Below are 17268 nucleotides of genomic sequence, written 5' to 3'. Positions count from 1 at the left end.
TCCTGCCTCTCCTGAGCTTGGGAAAGTCAAGCCTCAGAAGGCACAGGTCTTCACTCTGACTCCACACGCCCTAAATTCTGGCATTCTGTCCCAAGTCTGCGGACACTTCTGGCTTCCACACTGCCCTCCATTGCAAGGACATCAGGGGATGCTCTGACACTTATGCGTTTCCAAGGGGACTGAATTGAGACTGGGAGGTGGAGGAGGGTGGTTCCAAGCTATTGGCCCTGGCCTGGCTTCTTACTGCAGAGACTACATTTTGGTGACTTTGATTTAATTTTCTCAGTTCCTCTTTTTCCTTTTCCTTTGGGAAAAGGTTCATGTGAACACTAGATGGCAGCAAAGAAGAAAGTTCCCTTACCTGGGCTTCCCTTGCTGCAGGAGGGACCATGGCCCAACTGAGTCTCCACCCAAGGCAGGACCGCAGGTGTCTTAGTTCATCTGAGTTACTTATAAACCACAGAAACTTATTCCTCACTCTTCTGGAGCCTGGAAGTCCAAGACCAAGATGCTGGCAGATTTGGCGTCTCTGATGAGAGCTTGCTTCCTGGTTCATAGGCCAAATTCCTGGACTTTCTTGAAAAGTCTTCATCTCTGATCACCCTCTGAGTCACCACAGGCCCATTAAGGTGGGCGGGTTCTCTCCATGTGCTGTGGTCCCCACCCTCCCCTCATGGAGAAATTGCAGGAGGTCCCTTGCATTCCCGGGTTTCACCTGCCTGGTCCCTAGAGATGTGTTTACCCCTCTCCCTTTGACCTCTCCTTTACCCGTGCTGTCACCTACTCCAGTTGGTGACACTCAACTCTGAGGGATGGGAGTCCCACAGCCTCTGCCAAGTGTAAGTGGAGCTGGGTGCGATGTGCTTATCTCAGCTCCCGCCTTCTCCTGGTGGCCTGCCCCTGAGGTGGCTTCTGAACCTCAGCTTCCTCATCTGTGAAATGGGAGTGACAAGGGGTCCCCTGCACAGGCTGGGTGGGGCGAGCCAGGCAAAGCTCTATGGGGGCCGTGGGGTCAGTGCTGGTTGTCACATCTGGGATTGACAGTGGGGCAGAGACCCAGGTGGGATCCCAGCTCCACCAGGCTGAGGGAGAGCAGGCAAACCATGCTGCCTCAGTTTCCCTATTTGTACAACAGGGCTAGTGATTCCTTCCTCATGGGGCTGGGGTGAGGAGTAGAGGCAGTGATGGTTAGAGACAGAGGGTCTGGGGGATGCTGAGTGTCACCTGCCTGTGCTCAGGAGTGGGGCACTCTCCTGAGCAAGAGCAGCCTGGGGAGGCTGAGGCCAGTGGGGAGAGGACAGCGCAGTGTGCAGAAGCTGGGATGGGTCTCCCTGCAGCCCCTGCCCTGCCTGGCCACTTCTTGCATGGCTGGCTCCTTGTCATTTCTCAGGTCTCAGCTCAAAGGTCCCCTCTGCAGAGAAGCCTTGCCTGACGGCCCTCTCCCAAACCAGCCACCACCTCCCCCAGACCAGCCCAGTACTCTCAGCCCATCTGCGTGGTGCCCTCTTGCCCCCCTCCCCCTTCCTCTCTCCCAGCCCCTTTCTCTACCTCTCCTTCTGTCTCCTTCTCTCTTCTACAATTATTTGCTCTCTCTCTGTCTGCCTGGCCTCTGTCTGGCTCCCAGTCTAGGGCAGGGCTTGGGCCATTTCCCTGTGGCCTGGCCTTGTCTGGCCAAGCAGGTGCTTGTGGAGAAAGTGAAATAACTAAAATCCTTCACGAGGTTTACAGTTTCCTTCTGAGTTTTGAGGACTACTTTTTATTGATGCTGGCCACATCCTAGGATTATATTGAAAGAGTTTGTTTCTGGCTTTTAGGGAATGGGGTAGTTTAGATCTGCTTGTTTTCCTGGTGGGATTAAGGGGAGCTGGTGTTTGTGTCAGTCCTGCCAGGATACTTTTGGAATGAGAGTTTGTGCTGAACACCTAAGAACTGCTGGGCCTGTGCCGACTGCTGGGCTCCTGAAAAGGAGCTGATGGCCTCATTTTACAGGCAGGGAGGCTAAGCCTTTGAGAGCTTCAGTGACTTTCCCAGAGTCTTGCCCATTGGGAAGTGGCAGATCAAGACCAGAGGCCAAATCTGCAGAAGACAAAGCCCAGGCTCTCTGCTCTTCTGGGCACCTGACACCCCTGCTGTCCTGGAGCACATGCAGGAGACCGTTGGTGAAGGAAGGAGGGGGTGTCCCACTGTTTTAGACTTGATTGAGCAAGTCTGTTTAGAATCATCTTCAAAGTCATTTCATGTAAACAAGTGTTTATTGCACGTGTTTTAAGTGCCAGGCCTGGGGAAATTGTAGGAAGGAAGGTGGACACAGGCCTGCCTGGGAGCAAGAAACAGACCAGGCAATGTGATTCACTCCAAGTAAGAGGAAAGGTGTCAGGGCAGGCTCAGGTCCCAGCGGGCAGGTGACAGGGATCTGATCAAGGCCTCTCTAAGGAAATGATGTTCTAGCAGAGGAGCCGGGAAGCATTTCAGGCAGAAAGAACAGCCCATGCAAAGACTCAGATTGGAGGGAGTGTGGTGCCTTCAAAGACAGGAGAGAGATCTTCACATGCTGGAGGGAAGAGAGTGAGGTGGAGATGCAGCAGGGGAGCTGAGTGGGGCCACCCCCAGGGGCCTTGAGACTGGGCCATGAGTTCAAATCATGTCCTAAGGAAAATGGGAGAGTGATCCAATTCACCTTCTGGGGTGATGCTCCTGACAGAGCTACAGGGAGAGGGTCGGAGCCCAGAAATGTGTTCCTTACTGTTCTGAGGGCTGGAAGTGCAAGCCCAAGGTGCTGCAACAGACGCTGTGGCGAGGGCAGAGCAGACTATGGTGTTCGTCCAGTCTGAAGAGTGGCTGCACAGTTTCTTCCAGGTTTCCCAAGAACAAGAAGCAGCTTCAGGAAGCTGAATTCATAGCAGAGAAGCAGGAAGGAGGCTTTTCTAAGCTGGACTCCCTGCAGGGAGGATGCCGGTGCTGGTGCCTGCAGGGCTCAGCCCCTGGCAGGGTGTGCCCTACAGATGGAGCAGAACTGGACAGAGATGCACCCTGGCCTCCAGCTTTGGGAGCAGGGATCCTGGTCCAGCATCTTGGCATTAGCTGGGGTTGCCTCCTGGAGGTGCAGGGGAGTGTCCTCTCTGCTCACGGTCTCCAGTCTCAGCAAGACCCTTGGTCCCAGCTCCTGAAGACTAATGTTCTTGCTGCTTCCTCCCACACCCCAGGCCAAGCTGCACTTTTCCAAGCCTCCAGCATGAAGAGTGCCGACCCTCCGCTCCGGGGCCAGCTCTCCACACCCACAGGGTCTCCGCATCTCACCACGGTCCACCGGCCTCTTCCCCCAAGCCGCGTCATTGAGGAGCTGCACAGGGCGCTGGCCACGAAGCACCGCCAGGACAGGTGAGGCCCTGCCCCATGAGGGAGACCCGTGCCGCCAGAATCCCCACCTGGCCAGCCTCAGGCTGTGCAGCTCGTGCTGTGCCCAGGGCCCTGGCTGGGTCTCCTGTTCTACAGTCCCCAGCTTGAAATTCCTGATAACTTCTGAACAAGGAACCCACATTTTCATTTTGCACCTCGCTCAGCAAATTACATAGCTGACCTTTGTTCCCACATTCTGGGAGGGGTGCACAGTGAATGTGCACTGTGGGAACCTGGCCACAAAGTCCCCTGCGTGAGCCCCTCAGGACCCAGGGTGGCGTGGGAGCTTGGCAGGAGAGAAAGACTTAGCGAGAAGTGGCTGTTCCACTTTGTCCCAGGACGCTGAGGTTTCGTAGCTTTCACTGGGCAAGAGTATAAGGCTGTGCCTGCAGCTGACTCTTATTTTGGATCACATGAGTCTCATGGACTGTGAAAGACTAGAGGCTACATCTGTGTAAGAAATAGTGAATTGTTAGAGGTAAAATAGGTCACGGGAGACAGGATGGTTTGGAGGAATATTAGACTAACAAAATGTCCTTCTCAGTTTTTGTGAAGTCCTCTCCCTGAACATTGATTGCCCTATGTTTTGGCAGGTTTTATTACTTGCATGTTCTGAGCTTTTCAAAACAGCATGTTGTAAACAGCCATTTGCCTTGAACTCAAAGCCTCATGCTCCTTCTGGTGTGTCCAGGATAAAAGCCGAGAGGCTGCATGCATTTTGGTGCTGCCTCTGTGATATTAATTATAAGCTCCGAAGTCAGTCATGCTGGATTTCTGGGTGAAGGGGGCAACCTGTAACCTGAACCATCTTTCTGGTTTAGTTTTCAAGGAAGGGAAAGTAAAGGGTCTCCAAAGAAGCGGGTGGATGTCCGTCTGTCGAGAACGTCCAGCGTGGAGCGGGGCAAGGAGAGGGAGGAGGCTTGGAGCTTTGACGGGGCCTTGGAGAACAAGCGAACTGCCGCTAAGGAATCTGAGGAGAACAAGGAGAACCTGATCATGAATTCTGAACTCAAGGACGACTTGCTTTTGTATCAGGATGAGGAGGCGCTGAACGACTCCATTATTTCTGGTGAGGAAAGGATGGCCCATTAAGTGTGGGGATCTCGGCCAGAGGTCTCGTGTCACCAGGGGGTCGGGGACAGAGCTCATGCCTGGGGGAGGAACAGGTTGAGGGGCTGCACCTGGGGAGAAACAGGAGGAGGCTGTGTCCTCTGGAAATGAGCCTCTCCTGAAACAAGCTGGGATGGGGGTGCACAGCCAGGCTTGGAGCAAGGAATTAGAAAATACCCCGACACAATTGTTTTGAGAGTTGTGTATTAGTTTTTATGTATATGTGGGAAAAAAAACAAAAACATGAAAGTAGTGTAGCAAGTGACTTTGAGAACGCCACCCCTGAGGATGGTGTGGCGAACAGTATACAGGTGGTGTACAGATGCTTGGTGTTTAGAAGTTATAGCAAAAAAACAAAAACAAGTAAAGCAAGATGGGATGGAAGCGGAGGGAGAGGAGGGAGAGAGATTGCTCTATTGATCCCAAATGGCCGTCTCAGAAGTGGTGTGAATGGGACAGGCAGCGGATGCTTGTTTGGGAGCACGTGCTCACAGGGTCCTGGGAAGCCAGCTCCGTATTCGTCCTCGTGGTGCGTTCTCGAGGTCAGAGTAATTGCTCCATCCTACCCTTTAGGATTCCGGGGCTCGGGACAATAGAGGCCTGCAGACCACCCTGCGATGAAGGGAGAAGGAGGCTCAGGCTAGGAGGAGGAAGCGCTGAGGGGGTTTCCCTCCCAGCTGGTACCGGCTGTGCAGGGCCCTCTGGTCACTTCCAGGAGGGTCCAGGGTGGCCGTGGTGTTTGGCCTGCAAGGGAAGAATCAGGAAGTGTTCATTGCTGTTCTTCCTGGAAGCATTTCATGGTGACTGTTGTGGGCATGGGCAGAACTCTGGCCATGTCTTCCTGGGTGTCTATGGGGAGCGGGAAAGGGCAGCAGACGTCAGTGCTGACCCTGGCTGGTACTGAAGGCATGCAGTTGGTACCGTGATGTGTGGACAGACCGGCAGCCCAGGGCTCCATAGCCTCCCCCTTCCTGTTGCTTCGGAGCCTTTCTACCAGGTCCAAAGAAGCAATTCTGAATATGCGACTGCAAAACATGAAAGGGTGGGGGGGTGCTGTTACCCCTGTGTTTGGAGGAGGCTGACTTCCATCGTGGGACCAGTGTCTTTGTGGCAGAAACTTGGGACTGGTCACTGGCCTGAGGGCACCAATGTCTCTGAAGAAGCTGGAGCCTGTGGTGTTCCCCAAACCCGTTAGACCCTGGAATCCTTGCCCTTAAACACCTGTGAACCTCCAGCAGAAGGCTGCTATGTGGGTGCACTTCGGAGAAGAGCTGGTGTTGGGATGGTCAAGGGCTAGAGCAGGGTCCCTCAGCACTGGTGGCATGAGGTCAGGCGATTCTCTGCTTGGCAGGGGGCTGTCCTGGACAGACTAGGATATTCTGCAGCATCCCTGGCCTCTCCACACTGGATGCCCCCAGTGGAGACAACCTAAAACACCTCCAGACTTGGCCAGATGTCCCTGAGGAGCAGAATCACCCCCAGTTGAGAATCACTGGCATAGTCTGTGCCCCTGGTTTGGGGGTGCCCTTCCATAAGGCCCTTATCCACTCTAGGACACAATGCTTTCATTGGTGAGAGGGAGATGGGAACTGCTTCCTCTTGACATTGACAATGTCAACAGCCAGGGCCCTTTACCGGGTGCTTCTTATGTCTGGAATGCTGGTCTAAGGTTATGACAAGACGGGATCCCCATGAGGCTGATGACCTCATAATCCTTATTTTACAGTATGTAAACTGAGGCACGGGGAGGCCATGTAACTGGCCATGGCCATGCAGCTTACTAAGGTTATGACAAGACGGGAGCCCCATGAGGCTGATGACATCATAATCCTTATTTTACAGTATGTAAACTGAGGCATGGGGAGGCCATGTAACTGGCCATGGCCATGCAGCTTATTGGTGCCAGGCTGAGACTTAAACCCAGGCTGCCAGCTCCAACTTTCTGCTCTGTGCTAGACCCTCTCTGAGGATGAGTGGATTAATCCACATCAGCCCTTGGCACAGGGCCTGGCTCAAGCTGGGTGCACCTCAGAGAGCACTTCTTCCTGTCCTCACCATCCTCATGGGGAGGAGAGCTTCTAGGGAGGAGAGCTCCTGGCCCAGAAGGGTCTCGCAGCTTGACTTTCCTTCAGGGCATCATTAGGCCATCCAGATGCAGTGTCCTCATGCCTGGCATTAAAGGATTAAAGGTATAATGCAGTCATTTTATTTAAACACGGAAGAGGATGGGAATCTGCGTTTCACCTCTCGGGAGCCTCAGGCCTGGCCTGGATGTGCCCTCAAAACACTGTGGCAGCGCGGTTGAGACGCAGAGTTTCTGCACTGGAACTGGCATCAAAGCACATCTAGCAGCACCCTTGGCTCCCGCGTCTGTCCCTCCTGCCCAGCGCCCTCCTCCTCTGAGTGCTGTGCACAGGGACGCCTCCTGCTCAGTCAAAGTGGCCTGGTCATGGCCAGCTGTGTTGGCCTCTTGTGGCTCTCGTAACACCTTATCACCTGCTGGGTGGCTTCTGACCACAGAATTTTCTCTCTTGCGGTTCTGGAAGCTAGAAATCCAAAATCAAAGTGTAGGTAGGGTTGTGCTCCCTGTGAGTGCTCCAAGCAGGAGCCACTCTCTTCCAGTTTCTGGTGGTTCCTGCGTTCCTTGGCCTGAAACTCCCAGCCCTGCCTCCGTGGGCATGTGACTGCCTCCTCCTCCCTCCTTCCTCTCCCCTTCGTATAAGGATAGTAGTCATTGCAGGCAGGGCCCGTCTGGATAATCCTGGATGATCTCCTCATCTAGAGATTAACTTAATTACTTCTGCAAAGATCCACTTTCCAAATAAGGTCACTTTCACAGGTTCTGGGGATTTGGACTTGGGCACATCTTTTAGAGAACCCCCTTTGAAACCCCAGATTCCACTCCTCTTGGTTAACTCGTTCCTCTTCTCATTGAGCCAGAGCTAGGCTCTGGGCTTTGACTCACAAATCCCCCTCCATCCCCGGGATCTCTGTGGCTGGGCCAGTCCATGGCCTCCAACAGAATGTGCTGTGAAACTTGGACTTGGCCCTGGGCAGGTCCCTCCCCTGTCCCTGCCCCATTTCCTTGCTGTCAGATCAAAGTCCCTCATTGTTGGCTCCTATGACAACACTGAACCTTCCTTCCTGGCTGGGACACAGTTGCAGATTCACACTAATTCTTGTCCTTCTCTATTCTCTGTCTCTCTGCTACCCATCAGTTATTGTTGACTGTCTAGTTTTGTCTGTGTGGGGGATCGTGCTGGTATCTGTCTGTGCCCTGTGGTGTGCCCATCATCCCACGGTACCTGGTTCTAAGAGTCAGTGAGCACCTGTTGGATGTGTGGCTTTAGACACCTCTGTGACCCTGATGAGTCTCTGGTTTGTCCCTCCAGCTGACGGCTGGTCCCTGAGCTCTAGAGTGTCTCTGTGGACTCTGTGCATCCACGTGGGGGCTGGTGCGCATTGCACAGCTTACATCTCCAGATTTCGGGTCCCATCTGTGCCCCGGACTGGGACTCTCCCTCATTTCAGTCAATACATCTAAGCCTCCTGCGAAGCTTTTGGCTTTGTGCTGATGTCCAGATGACCTTGAAGTCTTCTCTGCTCCCCTTGGAGCAGTTCTGGGGTCCGGCCAACCCCCTCTTCTCCGGCAATGGTTCGCTGTGCTCTCCTGCCTGGACTTGGCCTCCAGGCAGTCTCTCTGTGCCACCATTGCCCCATTTCCAGTTCATTCTCCACACAGGTGGCCACAGGACCGGGGTCCCATGGAAGTTGGATAATGTCACCTCTTGCTCAAATCCCTCCAGTGGCTCCCTGAGGCATTGAATGCCACATCCTCCCTAGTGCCTGCAGCCCCCCATGTGGCCTGCCTCCCTCCCCCCGCTCACCTCTCCCTTGGACCCAGCCTATGGGCCTCCTTGATAGTCCTCACACCCCAACCACAGCCCCTGAGACTCTTGCTGCCCCTGGAGGTGTGTATGGCTCCACTGTGTTTAAAACATCGCCCTGTGCAGGAAGCCACCTGGCCACTGTGTGGCAACACATGGCCCCTTCTTCTCACCCAACCTTATTTTCCCTATGGCAGTGTCCCTGACCCCAATACCATTGGCTTTGCCCATGCAGCCTCTCTGCCAGCGGGTGGGCTCCGAGGGACCAAGCCTTCTTCTCTGTAGTTCTTACTGTGTGCACAGCTCATGAGTGCTAAGTGCAAAATAAGTATCAGTTAAATGAATGAGCCAGAATGGGCCAATGGGGGATTAGAGGAACCAGTGCCTGTAAAGTACTAACAGGTGCCAGGTCCAGGGAGCCCTCATCCCTGTACTGTTTCTCCCAGGGCGTGGCTCAGACCTGAGCCTCTTGTTATTTGTGCTTGAAACCTGGTGTCCACAGGTGAACATGGAGTTTGAGCTGGGGTCTGAGATGGGGGAAGGTAGCACTCGTTGTAGAAACTCATCCTGGAAACTGCTGTCGTGAGCGTGGCCCAGGCCCAATGCTGTGGTGCACTGTATGACGTGTTACGTGGGGTGTCATCTGCAAACCCTGGGTGAGGCCCCCTTTCCTCCATGGGCCTTTTGTGGGCCAAGGTCAGGGTTTCTGTCTGACCCTGAGAAACTCCTTGTTGAGGGCTGGGCCCATTGCACAGACTGGCAGGTATGTCCGGGGTACAGCCTCCAGCCATTTGCAAATTGAGGCTTCTGTGTGCTGGTCCCAGGATACACAGTCTAGGGTCCCTGAAGCCCTGAAATCAAGTGCAGAAAGCAGTGCTTTGCTTTTGTCACATTCTCAGCTGTGTCCCCAGTGCTGCAGAAGTGATAAATCTCTGAGATAAAATGCTGTGGGAAAATTCAATATTGGTCATAGAGAAAGTCTATAAATGTTGCTTTTTTGGGGGAAAATTACTCACAGTAGGAAAGGCCTGTAAGAGTGTTTTGCTTTGCCTGGTGCAGACAATGGTGAAAAGTGGTTGTTATTTGCTTCTGTCTGCAGTGTGTTGAGTTCAAACCCCATTCTCACCGTCTCGCCTGCTACGTTATTTTCAGATCTCCATGGTGTGGAAGCAGAAAAGCACCAGGCAGTAAATAAATCAATTATTAATCACAACAACTACTATTTTATTCATTTATTTATCCATTTATTCTCTCTCCCTCTCCATCTCCCTCTCTCCCTCTCTTTCTCCTGTTGCTGGAGGCTTGGCAGACATTGTCTTACCCCATGTGAAAAAGAAAATTTTTGTTATCAATCATTTTTGTGCACTTCAATTCTCTATTAGAATGGAGAATGCATCTGCATCAGGATTTAATTTTTGGAAATGGTGGAGGCCCTGTCAGAGGCAGGCACACCCCCTGCAAACATGCCCACATGCCCATGTGCCCGCACACAGACTTACATGCGGGGTGCCTTCGTGGGTGTGCCTGGTCAGTGGTAGGTGAGCAGGGCCTTGCGCACATTCTCCAGTCGTCAAAAGTGAATTTTATGAGAAACAGTCTTTGTGTTGTCACTGCCCCAAGATTTAAGTTTTAAAACCTGTCAAGAAAAAGATGTTTGTGTTTTGTTTTTTCTCTGTGCTGAACCGAAGAGTCATGACCACACCTGTCTGGTTTGTCACAGTGTGCTGGCTCTGGGCCCAGTAGGAACATGTGATGAGGGGGAGCGAGGGACTGAGGGGCTGCTGTGGGAATCAGGACTGCAAGGGAAGAACCTGCTGATGCAAGAAAGCTGACTTCTCCAGAGCCCCCAGCTGCCTGTACTGCTCCTCCTCCAGACAGCTTCTCCCAGGTGTTCATGACAGCAAGGCTGCAGGCTGGGACTCACCACTGTTCTCAGCTGAGCCCATGTAAGGAGGGAGCAGGCCCTCCACTTCATCCATGCTGGAGTCTTAGTCCCTTTGAGCTGTCATAACAAAATCCCTAGACTGGGTGTCTTATAAACAACAGAAATTCATTCCTCAAAGTTCTAGAGACAGGGAAGTCCAAGATCAAGGTTCTGACACGTGGGGTCTGGAGAGGCGCCACTTTCTCATAGATGGTGCCTTCTGTGTGTCCTCACATGGCAGAAGGGGCCACAGAGCTCTCTGGGGCCCCTTTTCTAAGGGCACCGATCCCATTGATGAGGGTTCCACCTAATGACTTAGTCACCTTCCAAGACCCAACCCCCAAATACCATCACATCGGGGTTAGGCTTCAACATAGGAATTTTGAGGGACACAAACATTTGGCCCCTGGCATTGGGAATGTCTGTGCAGTCAGGTGGGCCTCCATCTCTGGGCTTACTGCATAGAGAGACACTGCAGGGTTTGACCACCCCACTTGCCTCAACATGTTTCCTTCTAGCTCGTGACGTTGGAAAAGTTTCTTAATCTCTCTGTGCTTCAGTTATACCCCTTGTAAGTGGGGGTGATAACAAAGTTCTTCTGAAGGTAAACAGGGGTGGTCACCGAAGTATGGCTTTGTCTCGTTGTGCTCAGTAAGCATTCTGCTTGCCATGGTAATCAGCACTGTCATCATCACTGTGGTTGACAAGCGAGCAGGAACAGGGAAGAACTGGGCATCCACCGCTCACGGAAATACCGCCTCACAGGCATGAAGCAAAGTTTGGCTCCCAGTTTGTCAATGTTCCGTAGCTGATTTGTGCTATTCCTCATTCCTTGGCCAACTCATCAGAGTGTTGATGTCCCTGCTGCTGCAGAGGTACATCTGTTCTCCATCCGGATGTGCAGCTGATGTGTTTGTGTAACTGGGTGTGGTTTCACTTGCCTGCTTAGCAAGGAACAAGGGCAAGGAGAATGAATCGCTGGGGTCCACGTGCCAGGACAGGCTGGGGGGACCTTTGGGTTGGTCAGGAGAAATAAGCCTCGAGAAGGCCTGTCGATGGCACCTGCTATGAGTCACCTGTCCCAGACCAGGTTGGGTAACCCACAGTGCCCAGCCTCAGATCACTCTGCCCACTGGGTGGACCCTGGGCACGTGGTGGCACATCTGGGCCTTGACTGCCTGCTGGTAGCTCACAGGTGATGTCACTGACCCTCTCGTCAGGTTGTCCTTGGGGCGGATAAGACAAGGCTCATGGAGTGCCTGGTCTGTGTGGTCACGTGGCGCTCACATGGTAGCCCTGCCACCAAGGTTTTCTGAGGGTGTGTCCCAGGAGCACAAGAAAAATCCAATATTTGTACGTTATTTATTTATAAACTATACATTAGAGGTACCATACTAATATACTGTGTACTTTATAAAATATACATGCAAGATAGTAATAAAGGGTGACCCGGGAGAGTGACTATGTACATATTAATATGTTCTAGCACAGCCTGCCCCACTGTGTCCTAGGAGTGAGGTGCTAGGAAGTGCATTTCAGCAAGCACAGCGGGGATTCTAGTGCTGGTGCAGGAGTGGAAAGTAAATCCTAGCCCCCACAATCCCATGAGTCAATTCCAGCCAGCTAGGCTGTACAGGAGTAAAGAGACGTGTGGGATTTCCCAGCTTTATAGATTTTTTTTTAAAGCTTCTTAAGAAACACCCTTGCTATGTATTCAACAAGTACTGTATGTCCCAGTCTAGGCCTCAGGATTCTAAGGAGAAACTAGACACAGTCTCCAACCCTATAGTAGCTCATGACTGATGTTAAAAGCTGATGTTCACCACAAACTCAACAATGCAAAAGAGGGCTGGGTCGGGAGGTGAAATCTGTATTAGTCCATTTTCACACTGCTGATAAAAACATAACTGAGACTGGGTAATTTATAAGGAAAAAGAGGTGGTTTTTTTCAGTCCCTCTCCCCCGCCCCAAGACTGAGCCTTGCTCTGTTGCTCAGGCTGGAGTGCTGTGGCGCGATCTTGGCTCACTGCAACCTCTGCCTCCTGGGTTCAAGCAATTCTCCCGCCTCAGCCTCCCAAGTAGCCAGGAAAAACAGGTGCACACCACCACACCTGGCTAATTTTTGTATTTTTAGTAGAGGCAGGGTTTCACCATGTTGGCCAGGCTGGTCTCGAACTCCTGACCTCAGGTGATCCACCCACCTCGGCCTCTCAAAGTGCTGAGATTACAGGAATGAGCCACTGCACCCAGAGAGAAAAAGAGGTTTAATGGGCTTACAGTTCCACATGCCTGGGGAGGCCTCACAATCATGGTGGAAAGTGAAAGGCATGTCTCAGATGGTGGCAGGCAAGAGAGGATGATAACCAAGCAAAAGGAGTTTCCCCTCATAAAGCCACCAGGTCTCATGAGACTTATTCACTACCACGAGAGCAGTATGGGGGAAACCACCTCCATGGTTCAATTATCTCCCATTGGGTCCCTCCCACAACACTTGGGGATTATGGGAGCTACAATTCAAGATGAGATTTGGGTGGGGACACAGCCAAACCATATCAAAATCCTAAGACAAATGTGTGACGCCAAGAATGTGGTGACACGGGGATTTGATGACATGGAGAACATTACACGGAGAAGCGACACTCGGGCAGTCCCTGGTATTGTCTACCTGTAAAGAAAGCCCTCTTTGCAGGCTCCAGGATCCTTTCCCCAGCAGACATACTTGTACAAAGTGAATGCTAACGTGTCATTTGAATGCCATTTTAAGTGTGGAGAGGATGTACTTGAAAGACTTCGTGCAGTGTATCCTTCTGTAAAGTGGAGAGCCACCTGCAGCGAGTGAGGACTCCCCCCCCTCAGTCGTCTCCATGGTGACTTCACAGAACAGCAGGCAACCCCTGCCTTTTCTTGAAAGTTGGGGCTAGAGATTTGAAAGGCTGTGGAAACCCAGCCACTCCCTGCACAGACACCAGGTGGCGCTGGAGATGCTCGCCAGGATGCAGGATGCTTGGGAGAATCTGGTCTCAGGGCGACTTGGCGGGCATCTTGCTGTGGAGGCAGGTCAGGCCCTGGGTGGTTCTGGCTGAGCACCAAGCAGCAGAGCTCTCAGAGTGGGAATGCACAGCCCCAGTGACAATCAGCGGAAACAGGGCTGCCCCCCTCTTTTTTTTTTTTTTTTTTTTTTTTGAGCTGTTACTTCCCAGCAAGTACCTTGATAAGCACTTTTCATGCATTTTATTGCCTAGGTCCCTTGACAAGGTGATGAGACAGCTATTAGTGCTCCATTTTTTGTTGTTGTTAACAGTTGAGGAAAACGAGGCAAAGAGAGGGGATGAAACTTGCCCATTTTGAATTCAAGGCTTTCCAGCTCCACAGACCATGACTGTAGCCCACTGTTCGTCCAACGCGTGAGCACGTCATAGGTGCCAGGCACTGCCCTGGGTGCTGTGGACACAATGATATAAGCCAGGGCCCCAGCCTGCAGGTGCCTGCAGCAAGGGGGAGGCGGGACCCCCAGGAGGTGATTTCAAGATTAGGGGATGAGCATCAGGTAGACACAGGCAAAGAATACTCTGTGATTTGTGCATCCGAAAGCAGCCGTTCTGGGCCAGCCATGTGCTGTTAAAAGCATTGGTAGGAACTGCATCGGTCCCCCTGGGGCCTGGGCCTCTGCATTTTGAAGGCTCTGCAAGGGTGAAGGTCAATCTTGTGTGTCTGCCTGGCTGGGCTGTTCCTCCCAGTTATTGAAATGCTAGTCTGCGTGTTGCTGTGAAGGTATTTTGTAGATGTGGTTGTCACCTGTAATTAGTGACTTTAAGGGGCTTTGAGTGGCCCTCTCCAGTCAGTTAAAGGATTGAGAACAAATCAGAGTTTCCCAGAGAAGAGGAAATCTTGCCTCAAGACTGTGGCATCCACTCCAGCCACTGGCCTGCCCTCCAAATCTAGGACTTCACAGTCCCCACAATCGCATGAGTCAATTCCTTAAAATAAATTTCTTAATACACATATGCATATATATATGTGTATATATATAGAGAATGTGTATGTGCATACATATATATGTACTCATATGTATGTGTGTGTGTGGTGTCTATCCTATTGCTTCTCTGTCTGGAGAGCCCTGACCCAAACACCAGGTGACTCTCAAGAGCTGCCAGGATGGAGAACCAAAGCTTTAAAATGAGGAGTCCTGGGAATCAAGGTAAAGGCTTTCCACATAGGGACGGCTTGAGCCTGGGTGTGGAGGTGAGACGCGAGAGGTGCACGGGTAGCATGGTTGTTACAGAGGCCAGTGTGAGACCTAGGGACTGGCCAGGGAGAGAGACCTTTATTCACCCTGTAAAGAAAGCTGGAATTTAAAAGACACCAAAGTGTGAAGCCTCTGAGGGTTGTCCCAAGTCACTCACCTCCTGGCTATGTGGCCTTGGGCCACACTGTGGGACACTGTCATCTGCAAAAGAGGAAAACTAAATCCTAGCACCTACCTCATAGGGCTGCCAGGAGATGACTTGGAAAATGCATTCAAAGGCTACGTCTGGGCCTGGCATACAGCATGGGCTCATTCAATCTTGGCTGCTCTTGCTGCCATTGGTGGGAAGTGGTGCAGGATCTCCTGCAGCTGAACTGATCTTTCTGGAGCACAGACCTGATGCTGTCTGTCATGATTCAGCCCTTGGAAAGAGCCCCAGGACTTTCTGAGGGTGAGAGGGTGGGCTCCAGAGGAAAGACAGGGAGGGGCCATGAGGAGGCCCAGGCCTGGCCCAGGCAGGAGGGAATGGGGTCTGCAGGGAGTGTCAGAGTCAGCTCCAGCTGCCATAACAGGATACCACAGAGTGGGTGCCTGAAACAACAGACGTTTATTTTCTTACCATTCTCGAGGCTGAAAGTCCAAGAACAAGGTGTTGGCAGAGTCAATTTCCAGTGAGGCCTCTCTCTGTGTCCTTACAGGGCCGTTCCCCTATGTGCTGGTTGGGGAGAGTGGGGGATGAGTGCTCTGGCCTCTGTTTCCTCTACAAGGTCACCAGTTCCATTAGATCAGGGCCCTGCTTTTGCGACCTCCTTTTATCTTAGTCACCTCCTTACAGGCCCTACCCACAAACACAGCCACATTGTGGGTCAAAGCTGCACCTTGTGACTTCTGGGGCAGAGCGGTGGTACACAGTTGAATCATAATGTGGGAGACTGAGGGAGAGAAGAGAAATTGGCAGGAGCTGGGGAGTGGGGATGGTGCTGCTGGACTCCATTCTTGGAGCTGTGGGCCCCTGGCTGAAAGAGAAAGCGCAGAGGGGAGGAAGCGGGAGACGTTTTACCAGCGACCTGACTTCACTAGAGGGGCCCTGCCCAGCTCCACATTGACAGGGACCGTATAGTCATTCAAGAGCATTTATTGAGCACCTCCTGCATGCACTGTGAGGAAAGCCAAGTCACAGCCACAGAGGAAGGCCGTGGTCAGCAGCACCAGCATCTGCCCGGTGGGTGTGCCCCTGGCGTGTTGCACCAGCACAGCCACTGACCTGTGGTCTGATCCTCAAAGCTGCTTCATTTTGTTTTCCAACAGCCCTCTGCAGCCCCTGCTTCTGGTGGAGCCCAGGTAGCGCTAGACCTTTCTGTTTATTTGTAGCTAGTGAACAGCCACTCGGTCTGAGTCATAAATACTGTTTGGATTCAGAGGTCAGAATATCCTTCCCCTGTGATGCTCAGACTTCTAAAAGTCAATTCAGTGTTTTGCCAGCTCCCTCCTCAACTGAGCCCCTCCGTGGCAGGAGGCCTGGGGCTGGGATCCTCCCCTTTGCCCTGCTCACTCCCCAGCTTGGGCGTGTGTCCTCCCAGGGAGGGTAGACTAGCCTGGTGTCTGGGGCCCTTGGCTGGGCTCTGAGCTCTGTGTGGCCATTCATTTTGCCCACTTGGGTCCCAGTCTGCGGGGCTGGCACCTGCTGGAGGTTCAATTTCCCTTCAACAAAGGTCATGGTGACCCCTCTGAGAATTACTTTGAGAATCTGACAACTCAGTGATGTGAGATTGCCTGCTCCAAGGCCCTTCGTGTGGGGGACAGCTAGGGCTGCTGTGGCCTCCTGCTTCTCTCTCCTTAGGATGAGCAGGTCCATCCGCAGCAGCCCAGGGAGCAGCCCTAGGGGCAGAGCCATCGAGGACCTGGTGGAGCCATCCTGAAGGTTCAACAGGTCAGGGTGGCCATTGTGCGTGTTGTGGTACTTAGCACAGCTGAGCAGTTAAAGGGGCATATGGAGGGCCCTCTGTGCAGTTGACAGGTATCCATGGAGCTCTCTGTGCCATTGACAAGTGTCCATGGAGCTCTCTGTGCAGTTGACAGGTCTCCACAGAGCTCTCTCTGTGCATTTGACAGGTGTCCAGGGAACTCTCTGTGTGCAGTTGACAGGTGTCCATGGAGCTCTCTCTGTGCGGTTAACGGGTGTCCATGGAGCACTCTCTGCAGCTGACGGGTGTCCATGGAGCTCTCCGTGCAGTTGACGGGTGTCCATGGAACACTCTCTGCATAGTTGACAAGTGTTCATGGAGCTCTCTCTCTGTAGTTGACGGGTGTCCATGGAACAGTCTCTGTGCAGTTGACAGGTGTCCATGGAGCTCTCTCTGTGCAGTTGACATGTATTTAGAGAAGTCTCTCTCTGTGCAGTTGACAGGTGTCCATGGAGTTCTCTGTGTAGTTGACAGGTGTCCATGGAGCTCTCTCTGTGTAGTTAACAGGTATTTACAGAAGTCTCTGTGCTGCTTGTAGAAGTCCTCAACAATGGTCATCTTCACTAATCACTATCTTTTTTCTGGAAGTATGCAGGACTTTTATAATCCGATGTGCATGTGTTATTTTAAATTTCATGGCTATGATGGCGGGGTGTCAGAGTAAGGGAAATCATGCAGAGTGGAAGCAAGAAGAAACCCTGTCACTTGTGCCCTGTTCTGTTGCGAATCCATGTCCCAGTG

General features: G+C 52.4%; 1 protein-coding gene across 3 annotated transcripts in view; it reads left to right on the top strand.

Annotated features, from left to right (window-relative positions):
• Positions 1-17268, top strand: part of PHACTR3 (phosphatase and actin regulator 3) — a 274427-nt gene that overhangs the window by 195903 nt on the left and 61256 nt on the right. For all 3 annotated transcript variants that reach the window (XM_010365166.2, XM_030915879.1, XM_030915878.1), the window contains 2 exons: positions 3204-3378; positions 4218-4465. In XM_010365166.2, the coding sequence (XP_010363468.2) occupies positions 3204-3378; positions 4218-4465 (423 nt within the window). The remainder of the gene's footprint in view (positions 1-3203; positions 3379-4217; positions 4466-17268) is intronic.

The sequence above is a fragment of the Rhinopithecus roxellana genome, chromosome 13 (genome assembly GCF_007565055.1).
Source record: "Rhinopithecus roxellana isolate Shanxi Qingling chromosome 13, ASM756505v1, whole genome shotgun sequence".
Classification (NCBI taxonomy): Eukaryota; Metazoa; Chordata; class Mammalia; order Primates; family Cercopithecidae; genus Rhinopithecus; species Rhinopithecus roxellana.
This window is presented reverse-complemented; position numbering and strand designations above follow the sequence as displayed.